We start from the raw sequence: 23995 nt of genomic DNA, 5'->3' as shown, positions 1-23995 counted from the left end.
TGGATGTGTGTTGTCCCCAAACACATCCTTTTTAAAACGTTCAGCTCCCAGTCAACAGTCTGGACCCACCTGACTGAATGTTCTGTGTTTCTCATTCTCTTAAAGCCATTTTGATCTAAAGGCTTCTGCTGAAATGAGTTTCTTGGACAAATATAAATAGTGAAGTTGATCCTATGTATGAATTTATTTCCAAAGCCTTTTGCCTTTCCGTCAAGGCAAAGGGCGGCTACTTTAAAGAATCTAAAATATAAGATAGTTTTGATTTGTTTAACACTTTTTGGTCGCTGCATAATTCCATTTGTGTTATTTCATAGTTTTGATGACTTTACTGTTATTCTAAAATGTGGAAAATAGTAAAAATAAAGAAAAATGTCTGTCTGTCCAGCTTCAGAGCACAATCAGAGAATACCGTGATGGAGGCAACGCAGGCGGGGTCTTCAGCCGGTACAACATCCTTAAGGTGTGTGTCACTCAAACACACACACACACACACACACACACACACACACACACACACACACACACTACAACACACAGACTCAGACACTTGATTTCTCTCTTTTGGACCACAGATAAGGAATATTAACTTATTTAACTTACCTAGGCCGAGTCAATGTTAAAACTGGAGTTTTGTTTGAGTTTTGCAATTCCCAGTTTTAGTCAAACTTCATGGCACAGGGGGTATAATTACTTTTTCTCTCTTTCTTTCACCCTTCATCCCTCGCTCTCTCTCTCTTCCTTCCCTCCCTCCAACTCTGCAGATTCAGAAGGTGGTGAATAAGAAGCTGAGAGAGAGATACTCCCACAGGCAGAAGGAAATTGCGGACGAAAATCACAACCACCACAATGAGCGCATGCTCTTTCATGGTAAATGAATATGTGAATAAAATCACAGATGCAACATGGTGGATTTCCTCATATACAGGTAGAGAGATTTTCAGTAGAAAAAAGAAAAGGTGTCGCACAACCAGCTCCATAGAAAATACTCTTTATTTGATAATGCTTCGGCCTTGCGGCCTCTTGATCTGGAAGAACGCTGCAAGGCCAAAACATTAATAAGATAAAGAGTATTTTCTATGGAGCTGGAGTGTGCGACACCTTTCTTTTTTCTCCTGTTTACTGCCAGTGATCAGCTCTTCTCTACAGAAATCCTTTGGTGTGCGTTACTCTCTACAATAGAGGAATTTCAGTGAGAGCTATTGAGCAAATGAGGATAGTAAGCAGCTTTAAGACATCCAAGTTTGTAATGGTGACCAGGTCGGACCTTCCTCTACAGAGCAGCCTGAATTCATCATGGATTCAACCAGATACTGGAAACTTTCCACAGTGATCTTTGTCCCAACATGATCTCAGAAAAAGTTGTGAAATGAGCACGAACTCTGAACTCTTTACGTTCTGTGGACAGGAATTATGTGAAAATGACGTTCCTCCACCAGGAATTGAATTCTGCGACAAAAACATGAATTGGACACAGCCTTTTTCAGCTGGAGGTTGGCTAACAGTGAAGTTTAGGCAACTAAAACAACTTGGTTATGGTTTGGGAACGGCTTTGGTCACAAGGCTTTTGGTTCAATAAGAAAAACTTAAAGCTAAAAATTAAAATTTGACTCACAGTAGAACTTTTCTTCCTACAAGCTGGGAGTTGAGCTCCAGTCTGAGGCACTGAAGTCAAACTCATCGCCCATCCAGCAGCCGACCACAACACCCTGACTGTCCACTGAGCTGCTGCACTGTGCCTCTACTGCCTGGTTATAGTCCAGTCTCCTTCATAGAACCGTTTCCCGCTGGGAAAACATAGTTTTAACAATTTGCCTGCCACCAACACGCAATTCAGTGATAACAAGTCGTGTTCATGTCATGTATTTGTATGAGATCAGGTGTTTTTGTCCATGCTGACTCGACAGCGCCACTCCAGCTGCTGCAGGTGTTTCAGTGGAACATTCATGCTGCGAACATCCTGTTCCACCTCATCCTGTCGGACTGAAGAATATAAAAGAATAAAAGAAGAAACTTGCCAACCCAGGAGTCAAGTCAGGTCACTCAGTTTTATTTCATGAATGCACATTGAGGGAAGAAGAGAAAGAGAGAGAGAGAGACACACATAGAGACTCCAAGGCTGCCACCTCAACCTCTGACTGAGAGAACAGTTTCCTCTACTATGTTTGGAACAGACAGTGGAGAAGATTCATGAACTGGATATAGGCTGAATCACTGATGAGTTAGAGCATTTATTTGTATGAAAATGTTGTCAATTATTACTATGTGTGACCCTTCTGTTGACATACATCGGTCTGTGTACTGTGTGTGTGTGTGTGTGTGTGTGTGTGTGTGTGTGTGTGTGTTCCAGGCAGATGCTGTTCTGCAGAGTGACTCTGGGAAAGTCGTTCCTCCAGTTCAGTGCGATGAAGATGGCCCACGCTCCCCCGGACACCACTCCGTTATCGGACGGCCGAGCGTCAACGGACTGGCATATGCAGAATACGTCATCTACAGAGGGGAGCAGGTCGGTACACACACACACACACACACACACACACACACACACACACACTAGCATAGAGCGAGTAGACGAATACACAGGGGATTGGCAATAGACTGAATCTGTGGATTGCTGATTTAAATTGCCTTAATGTTGAGTAATTTAAAATGTAGCCCAGTGCGAGACACTTTATAGTGAACGCAGGCCGCCTTGACAGAATAACAACCTCTTTTCCGCAAAACCCAATAAAATTTAAAACTCCATTATTTGAGTTGTTTCTTCCTCTGGGGCCAGAGCCATGTTGAACACAGAGTCTAACAGCGACATCTGCTGGCCTGAAGCCGCATTGCGACCGATGAGCAGCAGATTCACACGGTGGGAGCAAAGTTGTTGTCAGGGAACGTTAAAGCCGTAATATCAGCAGACTATCTGTCTAAATGTTGCTGTTTACTGAAGCTCTGTTAGCAAGTAACACCTTCAATTATTTCCTTCATGCCTTTCCAAGCCACGACTTCACACTGCCTGCCTCCCTGTTTGCTGGTGTCCCTCCAGACTGATTTCATCAAGGTCATTTATCCTTCTATGTGCGACAGAAATGGCAATTAGAAAACTTTAAGTGTGTGTGTTATTTATTTAGGTATTAAAGTCAGGAATTACCACCTTAATGAACATATTTCCTGTGGGAAACAATGAATTTGGGAGGCAGATAAACGACAAAAAATGAGCTCAAGTTGTTTTAAAATGTCTTTGAGGCAACATTATTGATTCATTTTATGCTTCGTAAAGCTCTTTGTAACTCTGCATAAAGTTATTATTATAAACGTTGTTGTTGTTACTATTATTATTCCATTGCCTGACCTCACACACACATGCATGTACACACACACACACACACACACACTTCTGATCCTCTGGCCATTTTAGATGATTCCAACATTGAATAAGTTGTTTTGGGTTTTTTTAGCTTTTCTTTTTAACACTTTAACGTTTTTAAATGTTGCTTCTCCTGTTCTCGTCTCCCTGGATTTCTTCTTCATGACCCTAAACTGTTTTTAACCGTGTTAGTAAAACACTTTGGGGTACATTGTTGTATGAAATAAGCTTTATACAGTATATATATATATACTATATAAACTTTTGTTTGATTTTGGGTTGATGTGTTCTCCTTCCTCCCCAGGCCTATCCAGAGTACCTGATCACCTACCAGATCATGAAGCCTGAGAGCCCGGCCATGCCTGCTGCCTCCACTGAACAGAAATCCTAAAACCGGGTTAGACCAGAAGCAAGCTGAGCGGCCGGACTCGACTCAGACTAGAACCAACCTGTAAATGGACTGGAACCGAACCAGAACATGTTTCAAACCCCGGACCCAAAATAAAAGCCTCTAGAACTGAACTAGAAGCTTGGACACACTCCCTTTATCTTAAATCAATATTCCATTTGTCTCTTGACCGCCATGAAAACCAGAATATAATCTACTGGCCAAGACCAGATGCAGCTGGACCAGTTTGTAGCGTTCAGATTTTTACTTCCCATTCATTTGAATGGAAACTGACATTGAACACGTTGGTGGTTGGTCGAGTCCAAACCGGACCGCTGCCAGCAGAGCTTCAGTCCAGACCGGACCGGTTCACATCGGAGCACAGCTGCTGCACCAACGCTGCCAGCAAAACCTCCAGTCCGGCTCAGACTAAACCGGTCCGAACTAAAGTCCGTTATCAGAACCGGGAGAACCACATGAGACCAGACTGTTAACACTGTTATATGCACACGCAGACACGTGCACACACTTGTTCCTTCATTCATTTGCTTCACAGTCACTTAAAGCTGCAGCAGGAGAGTTTGCATGTGGGTGGATCTCAGAGTCTGGACCGGAAGAGAAGGGATCGGACTCTCTTCTCTGTTGCAGATCCACTTTGTGGTTTTTCTGGACCGGACAGGTGGATTTTCACTTGAAATCTTAAAGCCTAGTGCAGCTTTAAACTCACTCCCCTCTGCTGCTGCTCTCTGTCACTCATCTACACTTCTGTTTGAAACATCGTTCTACACATCTTTCCATCTGGTATCTTAATCTCTCTCTGATGTTTCCCTGTGTGTTTGTTTACATGAGGCTGCTGCCTTTTTTTGGGTCTTCTATGTATGATTTTGAGTTTGTTGTTTTTTTTCAAATGTGATAACTGTATTTGTGTTTTTAGCTGCTCTCTCTCTCTCGCTCTATTTATCTTTATGAAGGACCAGTCAGCCATCTTGTTGTAATAGTTTGGAGCTGGGAGGAAAATTATGTGTGTGTGTGTGTGTGTGTGTGTGTGTGTGTGTGTGTGTGTGATCGCTCCTCATCTCACCCTCTGACTTGCCTTTTCTCAAACCATCATCTGTTTAGTTTTATTTCTTGTGTACAGACCTGCTGACCAGCTAACAGTGGAACAGATAAACTCCTTCATTCTTGTACAGAAGAAAACTCTTAATAAAGAACTTAACAATCTGTGACTTTGTTTTTTCCATGTGCCTTTGTTTACATTGTGGTTAGGTTCAAATGATTTACACTTGGTTTAGTTTAAAACTGTAGTTTACTTAAATATGCAATTACAACCTCATTCATTTAACTTGGCAAGCCAGTTATATTAAGGACAAATTCTTATTTACACTGCCGGCCTGGCAAGAGCAAAATGCTGTGGAGAAACCAGCACTAGTATCTAAGACGGCTGTGGGATGACAGAGATTTAGTTATTTTCCATCTACACCAATGATTGCTGTTCTAAAGAAACACACTATTCTATTTTAATCTTGAATAAAAATATTTTTATTACTCTGGTTGTGCCGTAGAGATGATTTTGGAATAATCCCTTAATGCTGTTGGGAAGATAACCAAACACTGTCTGGTTTAAATCAGACTGTTTGATTACCATCAGTTGTACTGACTCTTGATGCTTAGATATGCATTGGTCATCATGCAGTAGCCTAAAGGCTGCGGAGCGCGATCCGCGTCGCTTTTGAAAAAAGTGGCACAAGCGAGGCGGTAATGTGTTGTTTGCAGGTAACCAGCGCTGTTGTTCTCTTGTGAGAAGTGGCGCATGACGCGCGGATCCTATCCGCTCAAGTTGAACTATTTTCAACTCTTGCGCAACCAACCGCGGCGAAAAAATCCGCGATCTGCCGCGTGCGGTGAGCGCGGTGGGCGCGGAATGCGCGCCCTTCCATAGGAAATCATGGTGTTTTGAGCGGCAACCGCTCTGCAATGTCAACACAGTGTTGGTGTTTATGATGTCACATTAAGATAACATAGCACTATTAATCCCCTTGGGGAAATTCAGCTGCCACTATTAGGTCATAATGGGTCCACACATAAGTACACAGGCAGGTTCCAAACACAGCATTTCCAATTTCTGGACTCTTGAAGGTAAGCTCTCCTCTAATACTTATACATGTAGATATAGGTATAGATATAGATATACATATAAATATAGATATAGGTATAGATATAGATAGATATATCTTCCTGGGTTTTGTTCTTTTAGCTATTTGTTTTGAGGAAGAAAAGTGAAGAAAATTATTTTCACTGTGTTATTCTGTCAAGTAAACAATAGAAAAAATACTTTTCTTGTCATTTGGCATTCAAACTGTGAGTTTGAGATGGAGTAATGGGCCATTTAAATGCAACCAAGAGATGCAGGTTCAACCCCAGGCCGGATACAGCAGGGCTGGGTCGGGCTGCGTCCCCCCACAGTTTTGCCATGCCCCCCACAGCCTCCCTCCACACAGCCTGCAGCCACTATGAATACGGACAGTTTCTGGGGCTTTATCCGGAAAGTTTCTGGACTAGCTCTGAATCTTTTGACAGAGGAAACACTTGTAGGTTATATCCAGGGGTGTTACTGACGTTCCGGTCCTGAAAAAATAAATACACAGCAGTGCCGGTGGCTGCACCTGTTTTTGGCACTTAAACAACTGGGTCGGTTCGGTTTTAACACCAACATTTGCCGGCTGGGTGGTGTTTAGACCTTCGGGCCAATCACAGTGATTAAAAACGGAAAACTCCGGGCCAGCTTAAAGAAACGCACAATCAAATGACAGACAGACAGTTTAATCTGAACTGGGTTGTGTAGTGAAAATGTGGAGAAAAACGAATGTAGACCGTCTGTCTTATTTTCAGCCCAGTGTGAGTGATAAAACAATGTGTTCAGATGAACCTGTAAACAGACAGACAGTCTTGTCAGTTTCACATGATCCATCTTTGTAACTTAAATCACTGTAGTGTAGAATTTGCTACCGGAGAGTGAAGGAATATGTCTGTTTGATTGACTGTAATGTTAGCTCGATATGTGGCAGTGGTGTATCATGTTATCTTTGAGTTAATCTGAATATAGTCATTTACAAAGTCTCCTATAGACACCATCAGTGACTTCTGAACACACACACTGCTCTATTCTAACAGAAGAGGCAGAAAGTACTCAGGTGTGATCTTCAAATAAAGAAATGCTAGTGGAATATGAAACAGGTGAATTGTAGTTTTTAAAGGTAATGTCCATTATATCAGTATAGCAAGGACAGCAAGAGACTGAGGGAGTCTGAGAGCCAGCAGAGAGCAGGCAGACACACTGCACCACCCATGGCTTCACTACAGCCTTTTCTAGGCTAGCTATGGCTTTGCAACTGTGATAGCTAATATATATGTGAGAAAAAAAATGTTTTTTTGCCGGTAGAATATTGCAATAGCAACTAGACTGAGCTAGCAGAGCTGTTTTACATAAAAGGTTTATCAAGGTTGGCCAATTCTGAGGAGCCAGCGCTCTCTCTCTCTCCATGCAGAGTGAACCTCGCTCAACCAATGTCCGTATCACACTGTGTTTTTGTAACCTGATGACTAATCTATGCTGAAAAGTCATGAATTATTAATGAAGATGCCCTCCTAAGATGGAGTGGTGATGGCATGTAAAAGTGACTTTGAAATTCACGATGTTACACTTAACAATAAAATAAAGCTATTTAAGCTATCTATTAGGAGTGGATGGCTGTGTAGAACATACTTATGGCAGTGAGCCTAATTCTTTATAACAATATGGTATATTAGATTTTACTGGCAAGCATGATACTGTAAGAAGATGCCCCCCCATAAAATTTTGACTGCACCCCCAGTCAAAGCAGGCTGAATCCGGCCTTCAACTGAGTGGTACAATTGTAATTGTTGTTGATGTTGATTTTCTTTGTTTATCATTATTATTGTTATTATTATTATTATTATTATTAGGCTATTATCATTATTATTAGTGATAGTAGTAATAGGAGTAGTAGTCGTAATAGTAGTAGTGGGAGTTGTAGTAGTATTAGTATTAGTAGCTGTAGTAGAAGTAGTGGTAGTTGTAGCAGAGTACCAGTTGTAGTAGTGCTAGAAGTAGCAGTAGTAGTAGCGGTAGTGTTCAAGTGAATGTATCAGATGTGTAACTGGGTGGTGGTTTTATAAGCCTCATAGTGAATGAAGGGAATTATTGTTTGTTTTTTGAGTCTTATAATGTGTGAGGTATGACCACACCATACTGCGTTTGGCCAAACAATGTTCAAATTATATATACACTAACAGAGTGTTGTTTTTATCTAACTGCAGTCATACTACAGATGGCCCAGGAACTTCTAGTTCAGGATGCACACTTCTACCAAGAGGATTGATTATAGAAAACAGTTCAGTTCAGTGTGGTTAACCAAAATGACAGAATCTGCTCTATTATGCTTATATCAAAGGATAGGAATATACTATGAATGGTAATAATTTGTCTGATGATCAAATGATGTTGAAATGCTAATGTATATTTACTGTGTGTTTGCAGAAAACAGATATCAAGGCCGAAGCAGAAGCGAAAGCAGAAGCGAATTCAAAATTGCAGGAGTTGTACAGATGAATCGTGAGAGGAGGGCGGGGTCTAGCGAGTCCCCGTCCTCGTCGACCCCCTACAACCCAGCTCAGGTGACCACAGAGATGAGTGGGACGCCTCTGTCCCCCGTCTCTGTCTCCACACCTCAGACGGCGCACACTGCCATCACGTGTCGGGTGGGAGGCAAGCTGATCTCTATAGCGCTCAGCAATGTCGCTCCGCCCCAACCGCTCCCTGCTCAACCCGCTCCTGTCGAGAACCATCGGTAAGTACGAGTTCAAGTTCAACTTTCTTTATATAGCCCTTTATCACATGCATGTCTCAAAGGACTTTACAGAGAGTGAGCCTAACTAGATCTAACTGATCAGCAATCAACCATAGAACAGAACGATATAGGACGAACATCAGGAAGAGCACAACACACACAAAAGCAGTTTAACAAGAAATAACAGCCTACCTATTCTACATAACCTAACCTCCCCAGCACCACCAGCCTTAGAGCCTCAATGCATACAAGGAAGTGTCGTGTTGTGTAGCGGTCTGCTAAGATACAATAGATTGCTAGCTTTGGTTTTGGCCGTTTTGTTGACAGTAAATTCAGTCTACTTTGCTAACTGTTAAGTGAAAAATGACAATCATTTGAAGAAAACAGACCATTTTTTTTTTCCAGACAAAATTGCTGTTGCTCTGGGGCCAGTTGCACAAAGATAGACCTAGTCTTAGACTTAAATGTGACCTTTAGTCAAACTTGCTATAGACATTTATATTTACCTGTTCCTACTACTTCTTGGTTGTTGTAGATCTCTAATGAGTTGTTTCTGTCTCTAAAGACTCTCTCTCTTCTTGAGGTTCTTCCCAAAAATCAAAGATTTACTATCTTTTATGAAACAGCTTCAGTATTTAAACTTCCCACTCAGAGGGACGGTGGCTAACATTCCTACCTCAAAATAAGTCAGTCGTAATTTTTGAGTAACAGACAGTCTTAATTAGCCTAGTCCAACCTGAGAATCTAAGACCAGTCTAAGGCTTAGACTAGTCTTAAACTAGCTTTATGCAACTGGCCGCTGGTTTGAAAAGTGTGGCTAATGACTGTATACTGTGACTTTATCTCTTACCAGGCTCACAGAGAGAGACAGGACAAGAGAGCAGAGGATAAAGATCTTGTCCAAGAAGCTCCAGTTCCACAAAGAGGACAGCGACCGACGGATGGCTGAGCTCAACAACACCATCGCTGAGCAAAGCCAAACCATCGAGGAGCTCAACAGTGAAGTGGATGATCTGAGGACATCAAAGGCGAAGGCTGTGACCTGTAAGAGGAGGGCCAAGCCGATCACGGTGGAGGTGAAGACGGCCCTCGAGGAGAAGTGCCAGATCATCGAGGAGCTCCGCGCTGACAACGCTGCTCTCCAGAGATGGCAGGAGGAGGCCAAGGAGTCAGCGAGAAAGCGGAGGGAGTACATGGAGGAGCAAGACCGGACCATCGACGTGCTCCGAAGTGTAAACCGCATGCTGCAGAAGTGGTTCGAGCGAATCCTGCCCGACAACAGAGACCACGAGGCCACGAGGGAACTGACGCTGAAGGTACGTTTTTATTCAAGCAGCAGACATCAATGTGTGCATGAGCCATTGTTGTTTGTTAGGTTTTTTGTTGTTGTTGCAGAAAGTGTTGCCCTACAAAGGCAACCAGCACAACAACTTTTCAGTAACATTCAGACTGGAAACACCGTGTTGAAACGCTTCGAATCCTTTGCGACACCGCTGTGTTGAAACGGTGCTTCGTATCAAAGTGGCCAAGTCACATGATTTCAGCAAATGAAGTTTTGTGTTTGGTGTGTCAAGCCCAGGGGGGTCTTGACACAAATCGGCGTTGTGAGTTTGTTGTGCTGTCACCATAGTAACTCCCTCTAAGGATTATGGGTAGTGTAGTGTTTGGTGCCGTTTTAAACACGGAAGCGACAGAAAAACACGATTTGACACTAACGAGGTTGAAACATTACAGCAACCTTTACTATCGTTTTCTGATCTCGGAGACTGAAGGCCGTTCTCTGTCGTGTAATGTGGCAGCTATCGCTAAAGTTAAAATCCCTATGAGTCTGGCGGCTGGTCCAAAACTCTTCCAGAACCGAACGTTTCAACTCTGTGGCAACTACCGATCTCAAATCAGTCGTCGTAACTCATAGCTCATACTAACTGGCTGATTCAACGAGTTTGCGCTGATCCGCAGTCACTTGAACAAATTGTTTTCCTCAGTAACATCTCAGGATATTGTAGACTACTTTTAAATGAATCATTGGTTGTTTGGGGTCTTCCCTTTACACGCATTTGACCAGCAGATGTCACCAGTGTGCGGTGTTTGGAGCATTTCGTTTCCACACAGTGAATCATTTTCAATTGGTTCACAGCTTCAGAAAGTCTAGCATCACTAGTATAAAGTGGCATACAGTGCTTAAGATGCCACACCTTAGATTATACATATGTCAATCTTAATTCTAAGGTGTCTATCTTATGTCTGTTTCACACAAAAAAATTAATGTTTATCCATTTGAAATTCAGTTGCAGAAACTCAAGGTCAGAATAAAGTATGACCCAGCTGAGTTAGGGACTGACTCAGAACAAGGCTCCAGACAGACAGGAGAAGACTGTGTGGAAAGCGGGAAGGACTTGATTCAGCATGAGGAGGAGAGAGAAAGACAGGAGAGAGAGAGGGAGGAGGGAAGAGAAAAAGAGGAGAGGAGGAAGGAGGAGAGAGAACGAGAGGAGAGAGACAAAGAGGAGAGGAAGAGAGAGGAGAGAGAAAGAGAGGAGAGAGAAAGGGAGGCAAGGGAGGAGAGAGAACGAGAGGAGAGAGAAAGGGAGGAGAGGAGGAAGGAGGAGAGAGAACGAGAGGAGAGAGACAAAGAGGAGAGGGAGAAGAGAGAAAGAGAGGAGAGAGAAAGGGAGGCAAGGGAGGAGAGAGAACGAGAGGAGAGAGAAAGGGAAGAGAGGAGGAAGGAGGAGAGAGAACGAGAGGAGAGAGAAAAAGAGGAGAGGAGGAAGGAGGAGAGAGAACGAGAGGAGAGAGAAAAAGAGGAGAGGAGGAAGGAGGAGAGAGAAAGAGAGGAGAGAGAAAGGGAGGAGAGGAGGAAGGAGGAGAGAGAACGAGAGGAGAGAGAAAAAGAGGAGAGGAGGAAGGAGGAGAGAGAACGAGAGGAGAGAGAAAAAGAGGAGAGGAAGAAGGAGGAGAGAGAAAGAGAGGAGAGAGAAAGGGAGGCAAGGGAGCAGAGAGAACGAGAGGAGAGAGAAAAGGAGGAGAGGAAGGAGAGAGAACAAGAGGAGAGAGAAAAAGCGGAGAGGAAGAGGGAGAAGAGAGAAAGAAAGGAGAGAGAAAGGGAGGAGAGGATGAGGGAGAAGAAAGAAAGGAAGGAGAGAGAAAGAGAGGAGAGAGAAAGAAAGGAAAGAGAAAGGGAGGCAAGGGAGGAGATAGAACAAGAGGAGAGAGAAAAGGAGGAGAGGAAGAAGGAGGAGAGAGAAAGAAAGGAGAGAGAAAGAGAGGAGAGGAAGAGGGAGAAGAGAGAAAGAAAGGAGAGAGAAAGGGAGGCAAGGGAGCAGAGAGAACGAGAGGAGAGAGAAAAGGAGGAGAGGAAGGAGGAGAGAGAAAGAGAGGAGAAAGAAAGAGAGGAGAGAGAAAGAGAGGAAAGAGAAAGGGAGGCAACGGAGGAGAGAGAACGAGAGGAGAGAGAAAAGGAGGAGAGGAAGGAGGAGGAGAGAGAACAGGAGGAGAGAGAAAAAGAGAGGGAGGAGCAGAGAGAACAGGAGGAGAGACGCAGCAGAGGACAGATGGAAAGCTGCACGAGAGAGGAGGAGCAGGAGGAGGAGGAGCAGGAGGAGGAGAGCATCAGCCAGTCCAAGGAGGAGAAGCTCCAAGTGCAGGAGAAAAGAATTAAAGGAAAGCTGGAGAGACAGAGGAGGATGGGGATCGAGCCTCCTCCTCACATCCAGAAGGCCCTGGAGGAGAGGAGGAAGGAACAGCAGCAGAGGGAGGAAGAGGAGAAGCTGCAGCTGGAGAGGAAACGGAAGGAGGAGGAGATGCAGAGAGACCAGGAGGAGAGAAAGAGGGCAAAGAAGGAGCACGGCAGAAAGCTCGCCGAGGAGGAAAGAGGAGCGAGGGAGGCCCTGCTGGCGGCGAGGAAGGCGACGGAGGAGAGAGAAAGAGAGGAGAGACGCCAGAGAGAGGAAGAGGAGAAGAGGAGGGAGGAGGAGGAAAGACGGCGGAGAGAAGCGGAGGCGAGGAGGCGGGAGGAGGAGGAAAGACGGCGGAGAGAAGCGGAGGAGAGGAGGCGGGAGGAGAGGGAAAGACGGCGGAGAGAGCAAGAGGAGAGGAGGAGGAAGGAGGAGGAAGCGAAGGAGCGGGAAGAAAGACTGCAACAGCTTGAGAAGGAAGGCTTGTTCAACAAATTCAAGCGGTGGCGTTTCCGGAGTAAGAAACGGATAAACCTGTTGGACATCACATGCATAGAGAACGACCCACCGAGGAGATGCTGCAGCTGTGAAGGTAAGGAAACACTTTACTTTCTTTCATATTTCATACAAGGACACTGTGTCAGCACCAGGGTTGGGCGAGTTACTGAAAATCTGTAATTAGTTACAGTTACTAGTTACTTCTCTCAAAAAGTTATTTAATTACTTTACCGATTACTGCATAATAAAAGTAATTCGTTACTAGGGAAAGTAACTTTTGCGTTACTTTTAAATGTCTGCTTCAATTCTCTTATTACACATAGATATATTATTTTAGTGTGGGACAAGACAACTGTCAAATTTGATCTGTCATTGTACCCATTATGACTATGATGATATCACTTTCCAAGAAAAGTAGCTATTGGCTGCCAGATGATGTCATACGATAATTTGCATATCAATATATAATGCTGCACTTGTTATGCACACCGCGGAGTAGCCCGTTTTAACATAAGTGCTGACTCCACCCACCCGGGCCAGTTTCGGCGTACGTCGGTAACAATTACAAGTGGACCCTATCCTACAGACCCTGCTGTGGGAAGCTCTGTGATCATCAGACTTTCTGGATTAGACAACCAAGTAGAGCAAACCGGCATCAGCCGTACCAATTTATTGCCAAATGTTTTGGGATTCAACACATTAACTTTGCTTCCCATGGTCAGAAAAAGTCGGCAGATTTGTCGCTAGTCGCTTTTGAGAAATAAAGTCTCCAGGGAGGTCCGTCGTCTTTTGATTCACTTGCGCCACCGTAAAGTCGGATGATTATAAACCAGATAATCCAGTAACGAGTAACGAGCCCATTTAAATTTCAGTAATTGTAATTGCGTTATTAATTTGAAAAAGTAATTTGTTACATTACTAGTTACTGCCAAAAGTAGTGTAATTACAGTAACGCGTTGTTCCCAACACTGGTCAGCACTGCCGGCTGTAGATACATGGTTTATATTTTTCTAATTTGTATTTAAAGCCTCATAGGTATGTTTTATTTAGTTGCAAAAAGGGTAGTGGAGGTGTGCACATCCAACTAGGGCTGAACGATTTTGAAAAAATATCTAATTGCGATTATTTTGACTGATAGTGCAACTGCGATATGATTCGCGATATTAGAGGGAATGATGATTTTTACGTCATTGTTCTCATTTTCATTGAAAAACGTATTCAAATGATTATGGTGTGATTTTTGCGGGGATCTGTACCAAACAAAGATGTTTTCTTTAGTCTGTAGAATATGAGAATATGATGTGTAGGCCAGGACATCTCTGCAGCACCACAATATTTAAAGAGTAACTAAACCCCACCTAAATCTGTGGCGAAGCCTGACACCTAATGGTGAAAAGTAGGGTACTGAACTGGTCATCTGCTATTGGCTGGTCTCTGTGCCCTGTGATGTCACCCTCTATACAGTACAACAGGTGGTGACATCACCTGGCACAAAGACCAGCCAATAGGAGAAGGCCAGTGCAGTACCCCAGTTTTCACCATTAGGTGTCAGGCTTCACCAAAGATTTGGGTTTGGGGTTTAGTTACTCTTTAATTTAAAATGGTATTTTGACACATTTCGCCTTTTAACAAATATTGCGCCTCCTGCGATTTGAAAATTTCAGTAGCCCATATTGCGATTTCTATAAAATTTCTATTAATTGTTCAGCCCTACATCCAACCCACATTAAGGCCAGATGCTGGATGAAATAGTCATGAAAAGTGGTTCAACAAAGCATTATCCGGTTTCGACGCTAAGGTCTTCCTAAGATCCAAATGAAGCATTAAGAACGGAGCTGAATGTGCTGCTGAGACAGACTGACAACATGTATTCTACAGCAGCCTACAACACACATAACATGTGACTTAACCTCTTTTTTTTTTTTTTTAGAGCTACGTTGCAAACACGTCAAAAAGATGTATCAGGAGTGGAATGAAGAGAAGGATGAACTGGTGAAAAAAGAAGAGAGCAGGCAGAAGAAGGAGGACGAGTGGAGAGCAAAGCAGCGGGAGAAGGCGCTGAAGAAACTGGAGAAGGAAAAGAAACGAAAGGAGGAAAAGAAACGAAAGGAGGAGAAATAATTAACCCCGCCTCTTTATTGAGAAACCGGCCCAGTGTTTGGAGCCAGATACAAATGTAGTACCTTCTACATGGTACAGTGTGTACCGCACGCTGTACACACAAGTGATCCTGGCTCGGGACGTCCTGTTACCTCCTGACACGCGGTCGTCTGCTCCCTTCCCGGCCGGGGGGGGAGGAGGTCGCGTGACCATAGGGACCGCGGAGCACATCGGGACCCGGCGACACCAGAAGAGCCTGGTTCAGGTGTCGATTTCCACCCCTTGTGGACTTGGCGGGCGTCTGTGAGGGCGGACGCCGAGACCGGGCCGTTCTCGCCACTTTAGTATCCAACACATACTATGCAGTGGAAACGCACGACGCACTCGTGTAACGTCACACTTAATATATTAAGTGTGAATACTATGAGGTTTCAGACACTGGGCAGGTTCCTGCCACTGTGCCATGCCTCTAATATTTGCCACAGGACACCTCCACCCATTCCTGACATTTCAGCCACCTGACTCTCATCTGAAACCTGTGGATGACAAACATCTTCCCTGCTGTGGACAGACAGCGAGCAACAGAGACCTTCCTCTTCCGGGACATCAGGACTCCTCAGCCACATATCCCATATAATCTACTCTGTTGATGTGATCGATCATGATCGATTGATAATTGATGAATAAAAACATTCATTCTGAGGAACTCATACAAAACCTGTCGTTTACCGCTGATGTTTTACATCCTGAAACATTTTCTGGTAACACTTTACAATAAGGGTCACTAAGCTAAGGGTAAGTTAATGCTTAATAAGCATTAACTAATCCTTAATTAACAGTTAAATTATGTGTAATTTACTAATGGTGTTCATGTTAACTAAGGTATTAATTTATACATTATTTAATAGTTTATAAAGATGACTATTAAATAATGTATAAATTAATACCTTAGTTAACATGAACACCATTAGTAAATGATTACCAGACACATTAGTTAACTGTTAATTAAGGGTTATTTAATGCTTATTATGCATTAACTAACCCTTAATTAATGTACCCTTATTGTAAAGTGTTACCCATTTTCTCATATCAAACTCCTTTGTAGTTGCTGGAAACATCTGGAGGTGATGTCACCTCGTCTACGATTGGCCGGTTATCCACCAAGAAGAAAAACACAACAAACCACTGAATGGAGACAGGAATGCAAAGAACATGCATGTTCTTTGCATTCCTGTTTTTCTAACAAGTGTTAAAGTGTTTTAGGGTGGATTTTTCCTAGCATTATTACTAGTGTTATATTCTTCATTGTCTTCTTTTTATATGATGATAGTGTTTTATCAAATTGTCTAGTTAGTTAATTAGTCATGATAGTCATTAGACATGATACAAATACAAAAACAATAACAGAAACCCAAAACAAATTGACATTGTACAATGGTACAGAGATAAAAACATACTGACATTGTACAAACAAGTTACAAAATATTCTTATTTGTAACTGTAAATAACTTAATATTAAAGTTATTTAATATTCACCAGGACAACTGTCAGCATGTTGAAAAAGCAGAACCACCATACAGGAGAACTACTATACATCCATTCATCCATCCAGCTTCACACTCCATCACATAAAGAAAGCACAGAAACCTTCATTAAGAACATTGGTTTATTCAACAGTGGATCCTTAGTAATAAATAAATGCAGATCATCCATTCCACAATAAAATTGAGGGAAAGCATGTTTTTTTTTAGTTTTTTTTTTTTTTTATAAATGTCCATGTGGAGGATTGATATTGCCATGATGGGAAGACAGCATTGACCAGACAGAGAGACAGATGGACAGACAGGTAAAAACCATACAGATGTGTACAAAGTATTGCGTTTTTTTTTAAATGATTGGTTCTTTCTTTTTCTCTCTTTCTCCCTTCCTCTCTCTCTTTCTCTCGCTCTCTCTCTCTTTCTACTTGGACAAAATGTCTTTATGCAAAGTCTAGTCAGTCTATCATCACCATGATGTGCAAATCAATCATAAATTATAAATACAGTATTGCATCACTTCAAAGTGCTACAGAGAGAGGTGCCGACCATCTTCAAAAAAAAAAACAGGAAAGGTTCATGTTCTTTGTAACCTTGTGTGTGTGTGTGTGTGTGTGTGTGTGTGTGTGTGTTGTGCGTACATCTGGACTCAGGAATAAAAGCACCCATGGTTGGATATTGTGCCTTTGGATGTCTGCTACAGAGTCTAGAGCTGCTGAGCCCGGTCCAGAGAAAACATCATCTCATTAAAAAATATTGAATATCAAACTGTGATGTCATGACAGATAAACATGATGTCAGAGTGTGGTTTCTTAAAATGAACGCCGCCACGGTAGTTTGTAGTTTGGCCTGTTGTAAATTGTAAATACAGTATTGCATCACTTCAAAGTGCTACGGAGAAAGAGGTGTGGACAATCTTCAAAAGGAGGGGAGTGTTACGGTCTCTGTGTTGTGTGTGTGTGTGTGTGTGTGTGTGTGTGTGTGTGTGTGTGTCAGGACTCAGATATACAATGAATGTACAAAATATTAGGGACATTTTCCTCTTCCTGATATTGAGTTGGAGCCTCTTTTGCACAATGTCAATTATCGGTAACACTTTACAATTAAGCATTATTAATTAACGGTTAACTAATGTGTCTGGTAATCATTTACTAATGGTGTTCATGTTAACTAAGGTTCATGTTAACTAAGGTATTAATTTATACATTATTTAATCGTCATGTTTATAAACTATTAAATAATGTATAAACTAATACCTTAGTTAACATGAACACATTAGTAAATTACACATTAGTTAACTGTTAATTATTATTAATTAACAGTAAATTGGTGACCCTTATTAGTGACCCTTATTGTAAAGTGTTACCCAATTATCTCAAAGCTTCAAAAAATCGTTCTCAAATTTGACCTGCATATCCTCCTTTGTGATTGGTTTAGATTTAATAAGGGAAATCAATAAGGGATAACGGCTTTTTACCTGGATCCATTAAAAAGAGAGTGTCCCTAGTATTTTGTGTAAAAGCACCATGTTTGGATGTTGTGTCTTTGCGGCATGTGGGTCTCCTGAAACAAAAAAAAATGGGAGTGTTTCATTCCGAAAAGATACACACCCGTTCCTCATCCGTGAATATTTTATAAAAACACACACAGTTTTTATAAAAGGGGGCGGGGCAAGCAAAAACAATAATTTTCTCCTTCGGGGATCAACAAAGTGTAATTTTGAGCCATTCTGTGCTTGACTTTCCTACATTTACTATGTAAGAGAAGGCATCTTTTTGTTTTCAGAGTTGTGGAAATCTCATTTTGTTGTAAAAACTCTTTATATATTTTCTGTTATGTGTGTTTTTCAGGTGTATTTGTTTTTCAGGTTGTCGTATTATGAGAGAAACATTTCTACGTTTCAGTTTTTTACCCGTATTGCTTTTCCTTTTTTTTTTTTTCCTTATTTTAGTTGAATTGAAGGTTTAAATGTTGATGTATGGTTTGGGGGAGTTTGTTTCATGACATCATGGTTCAGGAAACCAGTTCAAACACCAGTGTACATTTTCCAAAAAAAATGTTTTGTCAGCCTGAAAAATTACACAGTTTCAAAGGTCAAATCTACTGGGTCCCAATTTGGACTCACACCTACCATGTACACCCTATGTGTGTGTGTGTGTGTGTGTGTATGTGTGTGTGTGTGTGTGTGAAGAAAGACAGTCTTTTTGCTCTATTCACATTGTACTGCAATGCAAATTCCAGCTGAGATTGAGCAATTTGCTTTCTGGTTTCTAAAAAAAAAAAAAAAAAAAAAAGAGAAATGTGGCTCTGGCAGATCCAGGTCCGCCTCGCTGAATCCAGGGGAAACCTTCAGGGACAAGGCACAAACACCTCGACAGGCCCCGCCCCCAAAACCCCCTCAGACCTACAAGGAAAATCCAGGAGAGGAACCCGATACCTCAGGGTGCCGCACATGCTCAGTTAGGGCCGGGCGAAATCGACAATATCACCATAATCACGTTAAATAATCAAATTAATGTTCATCCTGTTGAGTGGTAGTGTTATGTGTGATGTCAAACAAAAGTGACATTTTCAAACAATATTCCTACCCAACTTTTTACGTTTTTAAATTTAAAAAATGATTGTTCTTGTGTGTCACGATTTCCCAAAAATCACCACATCATCACCATATTATAATATTGAATTATCGCCCGGCCCTTTCCTCAGTGTCGTGTTTTACCCAGTTAGAAGAAAAAAGATTGACAGTATTGTTGAATATTCACATCGTACAACAAGTCACTTAGTCTCATATTCAGCCTTCAGATCTTATTTTTTCTTAAACCGAGAGAAACATTCTGCCGTGAGGAGAGATAACTCCACTTGTTTCCAATGCAGCTTCACTTGTTTCAGGACTTTTCTAGAAATGAGTGTCAGTCTGTTGAAACCAGTCAGAATAAGGCAGATCACTGCACTGTAGTCGAGAAAATGAAGCTTGATTCTACTAAATTCTTCAAATAAGTTGATTTGCATTGGAAACAAGTGAAATGATCAAACCCCACTGGCAGATTTTTTCATTTGTTTTAAAAAAAAAATTGCAATTTCAGGACTCAATAATCGACTAAATCAGTGATTCTCAACCTTTTTTTTTTTATATCAAGGACCTTAATCTAGTCCACATTAGAGATTCTGTCTCTTGAACCCAAATCTGAGAATATTTTTATTGTCAGATATGATTTTGTCCAGAATCCCATGACTCTCTGTATTGTAGGTAGAGAGATAACAGAGAAACTATGATCAAAATAATCATTATTCTACATTCTCTAAGTGTGTTAACTTCTTGTAAATAAATTAATACTGAAGTCTAACAATTGATCACTTTGCTGGGGACCCCCTGGAACCCCCTCAAGGACCCCTGGTGGTCCCCGGACCCCACGTTGAGAACCACTGGACTAAATGACTTGTTAAGATGGAGATTTTCCATATTTTGTGCCGACTCCCTCCTCTCCTCTCCTGGCTTTTTCTTTCCTTGCCTCACATTCAAACAAATGGAGGATTTTCTTTCATGTAGGGGCCACATGTGAGGGGTTTCCTACGGTGTGTATCAGGGGCCGGAGGGAAGGGGTTTCCCAGTCCATTTTCATAGGGCCCGGGCCTTTATTTGGCATCTTCTTCTTTATTTATTTAGTCTGTCTTTGTCCTCTTCAGGAGGGAAAAAAGGGGGGGGAGCGAAGGGAGAATCGGGAGAGATGAGAGGAGGAGGATGAGAAGGAGGAGTGAAGGAGAGGAGGGATATAAAAGGATGAAAGGGAGAGGAGAGGAGAGGAGGGTGTGCGTGGGAGAGAGAGAGAGAGAGAGAGAGAGCGAGGAAGGGGATGTATGAAAGACAGGAAGCTCCAGTCAGATCGCCAACATAGCACCTGTCACTGAAGAGACTCCTGCTTTCTATCACCAGCTTCCTCTCTCTCTCTCTCTCTCTCTCTCTCTCTCTCTCTCTCTCTCTCTCTCTCTCTCTTTTCACCCTCTTTGACTCCTCCCCTCTTTTCCCCCATCGATCTCTTTTGTCTGGCAACAGGACACCCCGAGGGAAAGAGAGAGGGTGCTTAAGATTCCTCCTTCCTTCCTTCCTCCCTCCCTTCCTTCCTTCCTTCCTGTGTCCATCTCCTCTCCTAAAAGACCTGTCGTCTCCATAGCAACAGCCCCCCCCCCCCCTTCCCCTCCCCTGGACCACCTGACCCTGTGTTCATACTGAGCTTATTCAGTTGGTGGTCGTGAATGTGTGTGTGTGTGTGTGTGTGTGTGTGTTTTCTTTTCAGAGAGAGGGTCTATCTTCAGTACATGTCAGTTCATCACTCTCTCCTGACAGGCTTCACTGAAACCACGTTCAAAAGTGTTTTCATCTGATTGGTCGGTTCCAGTGAATCATGTGTGAGTGGGAGGAGTTTCGCCCCGGATCCTCCCTCAAGCGTATTTCTTTTTTTTTTTTTTCTACAGTTGCACCTCTGCTCCTCCTCCTCCTCCTAAAACCGAGCGAGTCTTTCAGTCTTTTGAGTTTTTGAATCAGGCACCGTGATGCGTCTTAACCCCCCGGCCCCAAGAGACTGACGGCTCTCTCAGCCAATCACGGCCCAGCCTGCTCTCGGGGGTACAGTTGTCCGTCGAGGGCGGGGAGGGCCGACGACCGACCGGGCCGTCCATCAGCAGCCGGGCGAGGTCGTGATGGGGCTGTGGTGCAGGTAGGCGGGGTTCACCACGGAGACCGGGAAGCTGAAGATGAAGGGGGAGGTGGGCGTGGCCGTCGCCGAGGCGCTCGCCGCCGACGGCTTGGGCCCGAGGAGCGGGCTGGCGGCGGCGGCTTCGGCGGCGCACGACGTGGCGAGCAGCTGGGACTCGAACTGCAGCAGCTGGCCCATGAAGCTGAAGTTGGGGGAGATGATGCTGCGGCGGCGGCGCACGAACTCGAAGGCCTCGTCCAGACGCACGCGCTTCCTCTTCATCAGGTAGGCCAGGCAGATGGTGGCGGAGCGGGAGATGCCGGCCTGGCAGTGGACCAGCACCCGGCCGCTGGAGTCCCGGACCGAGTCTGGGGGGAGAGAGGCGAGGGGTCAGAGGTCAGAGGTTACCGTGAATTCCAATATGCTTCATTTACACGCAATGAAAAATTTTTGCTTTTTGCACTTTTTCACAAATATATTTTTCTCTCTTCTTGCATCCATTGCATCTGCCACCATCCATCCTTTTTAATTGTATTGGGATCAATATTTTGTATTTCTGTGTTTTTATTGTGACTTGCTATGAGCTGAATTTCCCTGGTGGACGATAAAACCTGAACTGAACTGAACTGAACTGAGGTTACACTGAAGGATTCCTGCTTTTTTTTTACGTTGCCCTGATAACAATCGTAAAATCTGAGTAATTTATTTGAACTTTGAGTTTTTCCTCCTTAAGTTTGGTTCAGGTGAGAAAAACCCCATCTGGACTCTGGTGTCACCAAATAACGACACAGAGAGTCTCAGTGCGGTTTGTTAGGAGTGAGAACAAAATCTGAACCAACTGCAGGAAACCACATAACACAAGGGATTATGGGTAATAAGGAGACAAATGCAGTTCCTCCTGCTTGCAGAACAAACTGCAGTCTGGACTGATGCTCATATTCAGCCATTTCTTCATGTGTTCTGAACTGCTATGAACACCACAGAAGAAGAGGCAGAAACCACCAGGTGAGAAACATCAAACTAAATCAAGTGCAAGTGTAGAACTTGGAGTCATCCGCCTTCTCTTTCACACCTCCTCCCTCCCTCTCTCTCTCTCTCGTTCGCCCCCCATCTCTCCTTCTCTGTACCTCTCTCTCCCTCTCAGATGCCTGTCTCTCTCTCTCTCTCTCTCTCCATCTCTCACTCTCTTGCTCTCTCACATGCTAACACAGATTTAAGGTAACTCTGTGCACCCAGTAACAGTGGATGAGTCAGACTCTGGTCCCACAGCAGCTAACTATGACGCATACCAGCACCTACACACACACTCACACACACACACACACACACACACACACACACACACACACACACACACACACTCACACACACACACACACACACAGCAGAGTACATGCTCCCCGACATGCAGTCAGAGCAGATGCATGGAAACCGCTCATACGCACACAGTATACACACACAGCAAAGATATGCAAAGCAGACACAAAACACACACGTGTTTCTAGATGGCAACACACACACACACACACACACACACACATACACACACACACACACACAAACACACACACAAGTCACAAGTCACACCAAGCACAAACTGAGCTTTGAAAAAAAAAGCCATGTTCTCAAAATTACATATTTCCAGTCTGCAAAACACCTTTTCCTCAACTCAAAAAATAAATGGTCATTTAGTCTTTGTTAGATATTGATTGTTATTAAGGGAGTTTAATTTAATTTAATTTAATGGGGTGTTTTGGATGAAAAAATAGCAGCCACAGCAATGACCACTAATCACCAAAGTTTTTAAAAAGGGGATTTTTGCAGATTACCGCTTTCAATATGAACTAAGAATGAACCGCATATTACACAACACACACGCTGTGGCCTCCAGGGAACCAGGAGCTGCTGTCTTTGTGCTTACAGAGAGAGAAGAGAGCATCTTCTTTTTATGTGATGTTAATGTGATGTATTTCCTGTTGAAACAGGATGTTGGGGGCGGGGCATAATGCAGTGAGGGAACATTCAATCAAGTGCAAACCAATGGGAGATCAGTTAGGGAGAGAAAGGTAGTTTGATTTGATGAGAGCGGCAGAGGGGCGGGGCTGTTCAAAAAATCTCTGATGGTTTTATTGGTTGGAATTTTTATGTCACCCCCGGGTACACAATGAGATAATCACTAAATGTTTTCTGTTTTCCAGGACGAAAAGTAATGAGATTTTCATATGAAAACACAATAAAATATTTTTTTGGTCTTTTTTTTTTGGCATAAATTGTCAAATAGGTGTTTAGTTACTATGACCTAAAAAAGGCAAAAACAGCACTTTTCATTTCAGTGTGACTTTAATGCATTTGTACTGGTAAGACTTCCTTCCCACACACACACACACACACACACACACACACACACACACCTCACACACGTTCTCGCTCACTGACCTATGAACTCGATGGCCTCCAGGAACCAGGAGCTGATGTCCGCCTTGTGGTTGTCCTCCACAGGAATGCACTTGTACTGGTAGGCCCCCTCGAAGTGGTTGGGGCAGTCGGCCGACACGTTGAGCAGCGCCGAGATCCCCATGGCGTCCAGGACCTCCTTCTTGGCGGCGTGGAGCGCGCTGCCGAGGTAGAGGAACGGGAGGATCTCCACCGGGCCGCCCTGCAGCGGGACAGATGGGACGGGCACTCGTTCATTATTCCTTCATTTATTTATCAGCAGCACAGAGGGAGATTTGGAGAGGGTGGGGGTGGGGGGGTGGGGGGGTGAAGGGGGGTGGGGGGGGGGGTGAAGGGGGGGTCCCCACATGGAGAGGAGACAGTGTAATTTAGTTAGTTGTTAATTAAAATAGTTAATTGACACCTAAATCCTTTCATTTGAAGAGGCGTTCTGAG

At 43.3% G+C, this 23995-nt stretch overlaps 2 protein-coding genes across 2 annotated transcripts; one reads left to right on the top strand and one right to left on the bottom strand.

Annotated features, from left to right (window-relative positions):
• Nucleotides 1-8366: 8366 nt before the first annotated feature.
• Nucleotides 8367-14901, top strand: LOC139640720 (trichohyalin-like). The gene is made up of 6 exons (XM_071514909.1): nucleotides 8367-8608; nucleotides 9462-9924; nucleotides 10897-12149; nucleotides 12345-12438; nucleotides 12538-12874; nucleotides 14711-14901. The coding sequence occupies exons 1-6, from the start codon at nucleotides 8367-8369 to the stop codon at nucleotides 14899-14901; spliced, it is 2580 nt and encodes an 859-aa protein (XP_071371010.1).
• A 6187-nt stretch (nucleotides 14902-21088) lies between these two features.
• On the bottom strand, nucleotides 21089-23762 carry LOC139640721 (dual specificity protein phosphatase 4-like; the record flags this gene model as incomplete). The annotated part of the gene is made up of 2 exons (XM_071514910.1): nucleotides 21089-21474; nucleotides 23543-23762. Coding segments are annotated over 2 exons (606 nt in total), but the record flags the coding sequence as incomplete, so codon positions are not given.
• Nucleotides 23763-23995: the final 233 nt, after the last annotated feature.

Source organism: Centroberyx affinis, unplaced genomic scaffold (genome assembly GCF_046629955.1).
Source record: "Centroberyx affinis isolate AG114_WGS23_722 - 3 ecotype Tasmania unplaced genomic scaffold, CSIRO-AGI_Caff_v1 ptg010333l_1, whole genome shotgun sequence".
In the NCBI taxonomy this organism is placed as follows: domain Eukaryota; kingdom Metazoa; phylum Chordata; class Actinopteri; order Beryciformes; family Berycidae; genus Centroberyx; species Centroberyx affinis.
This window is presented reverse-complemented; position numbering and strand designations above follow the sequence as displayed.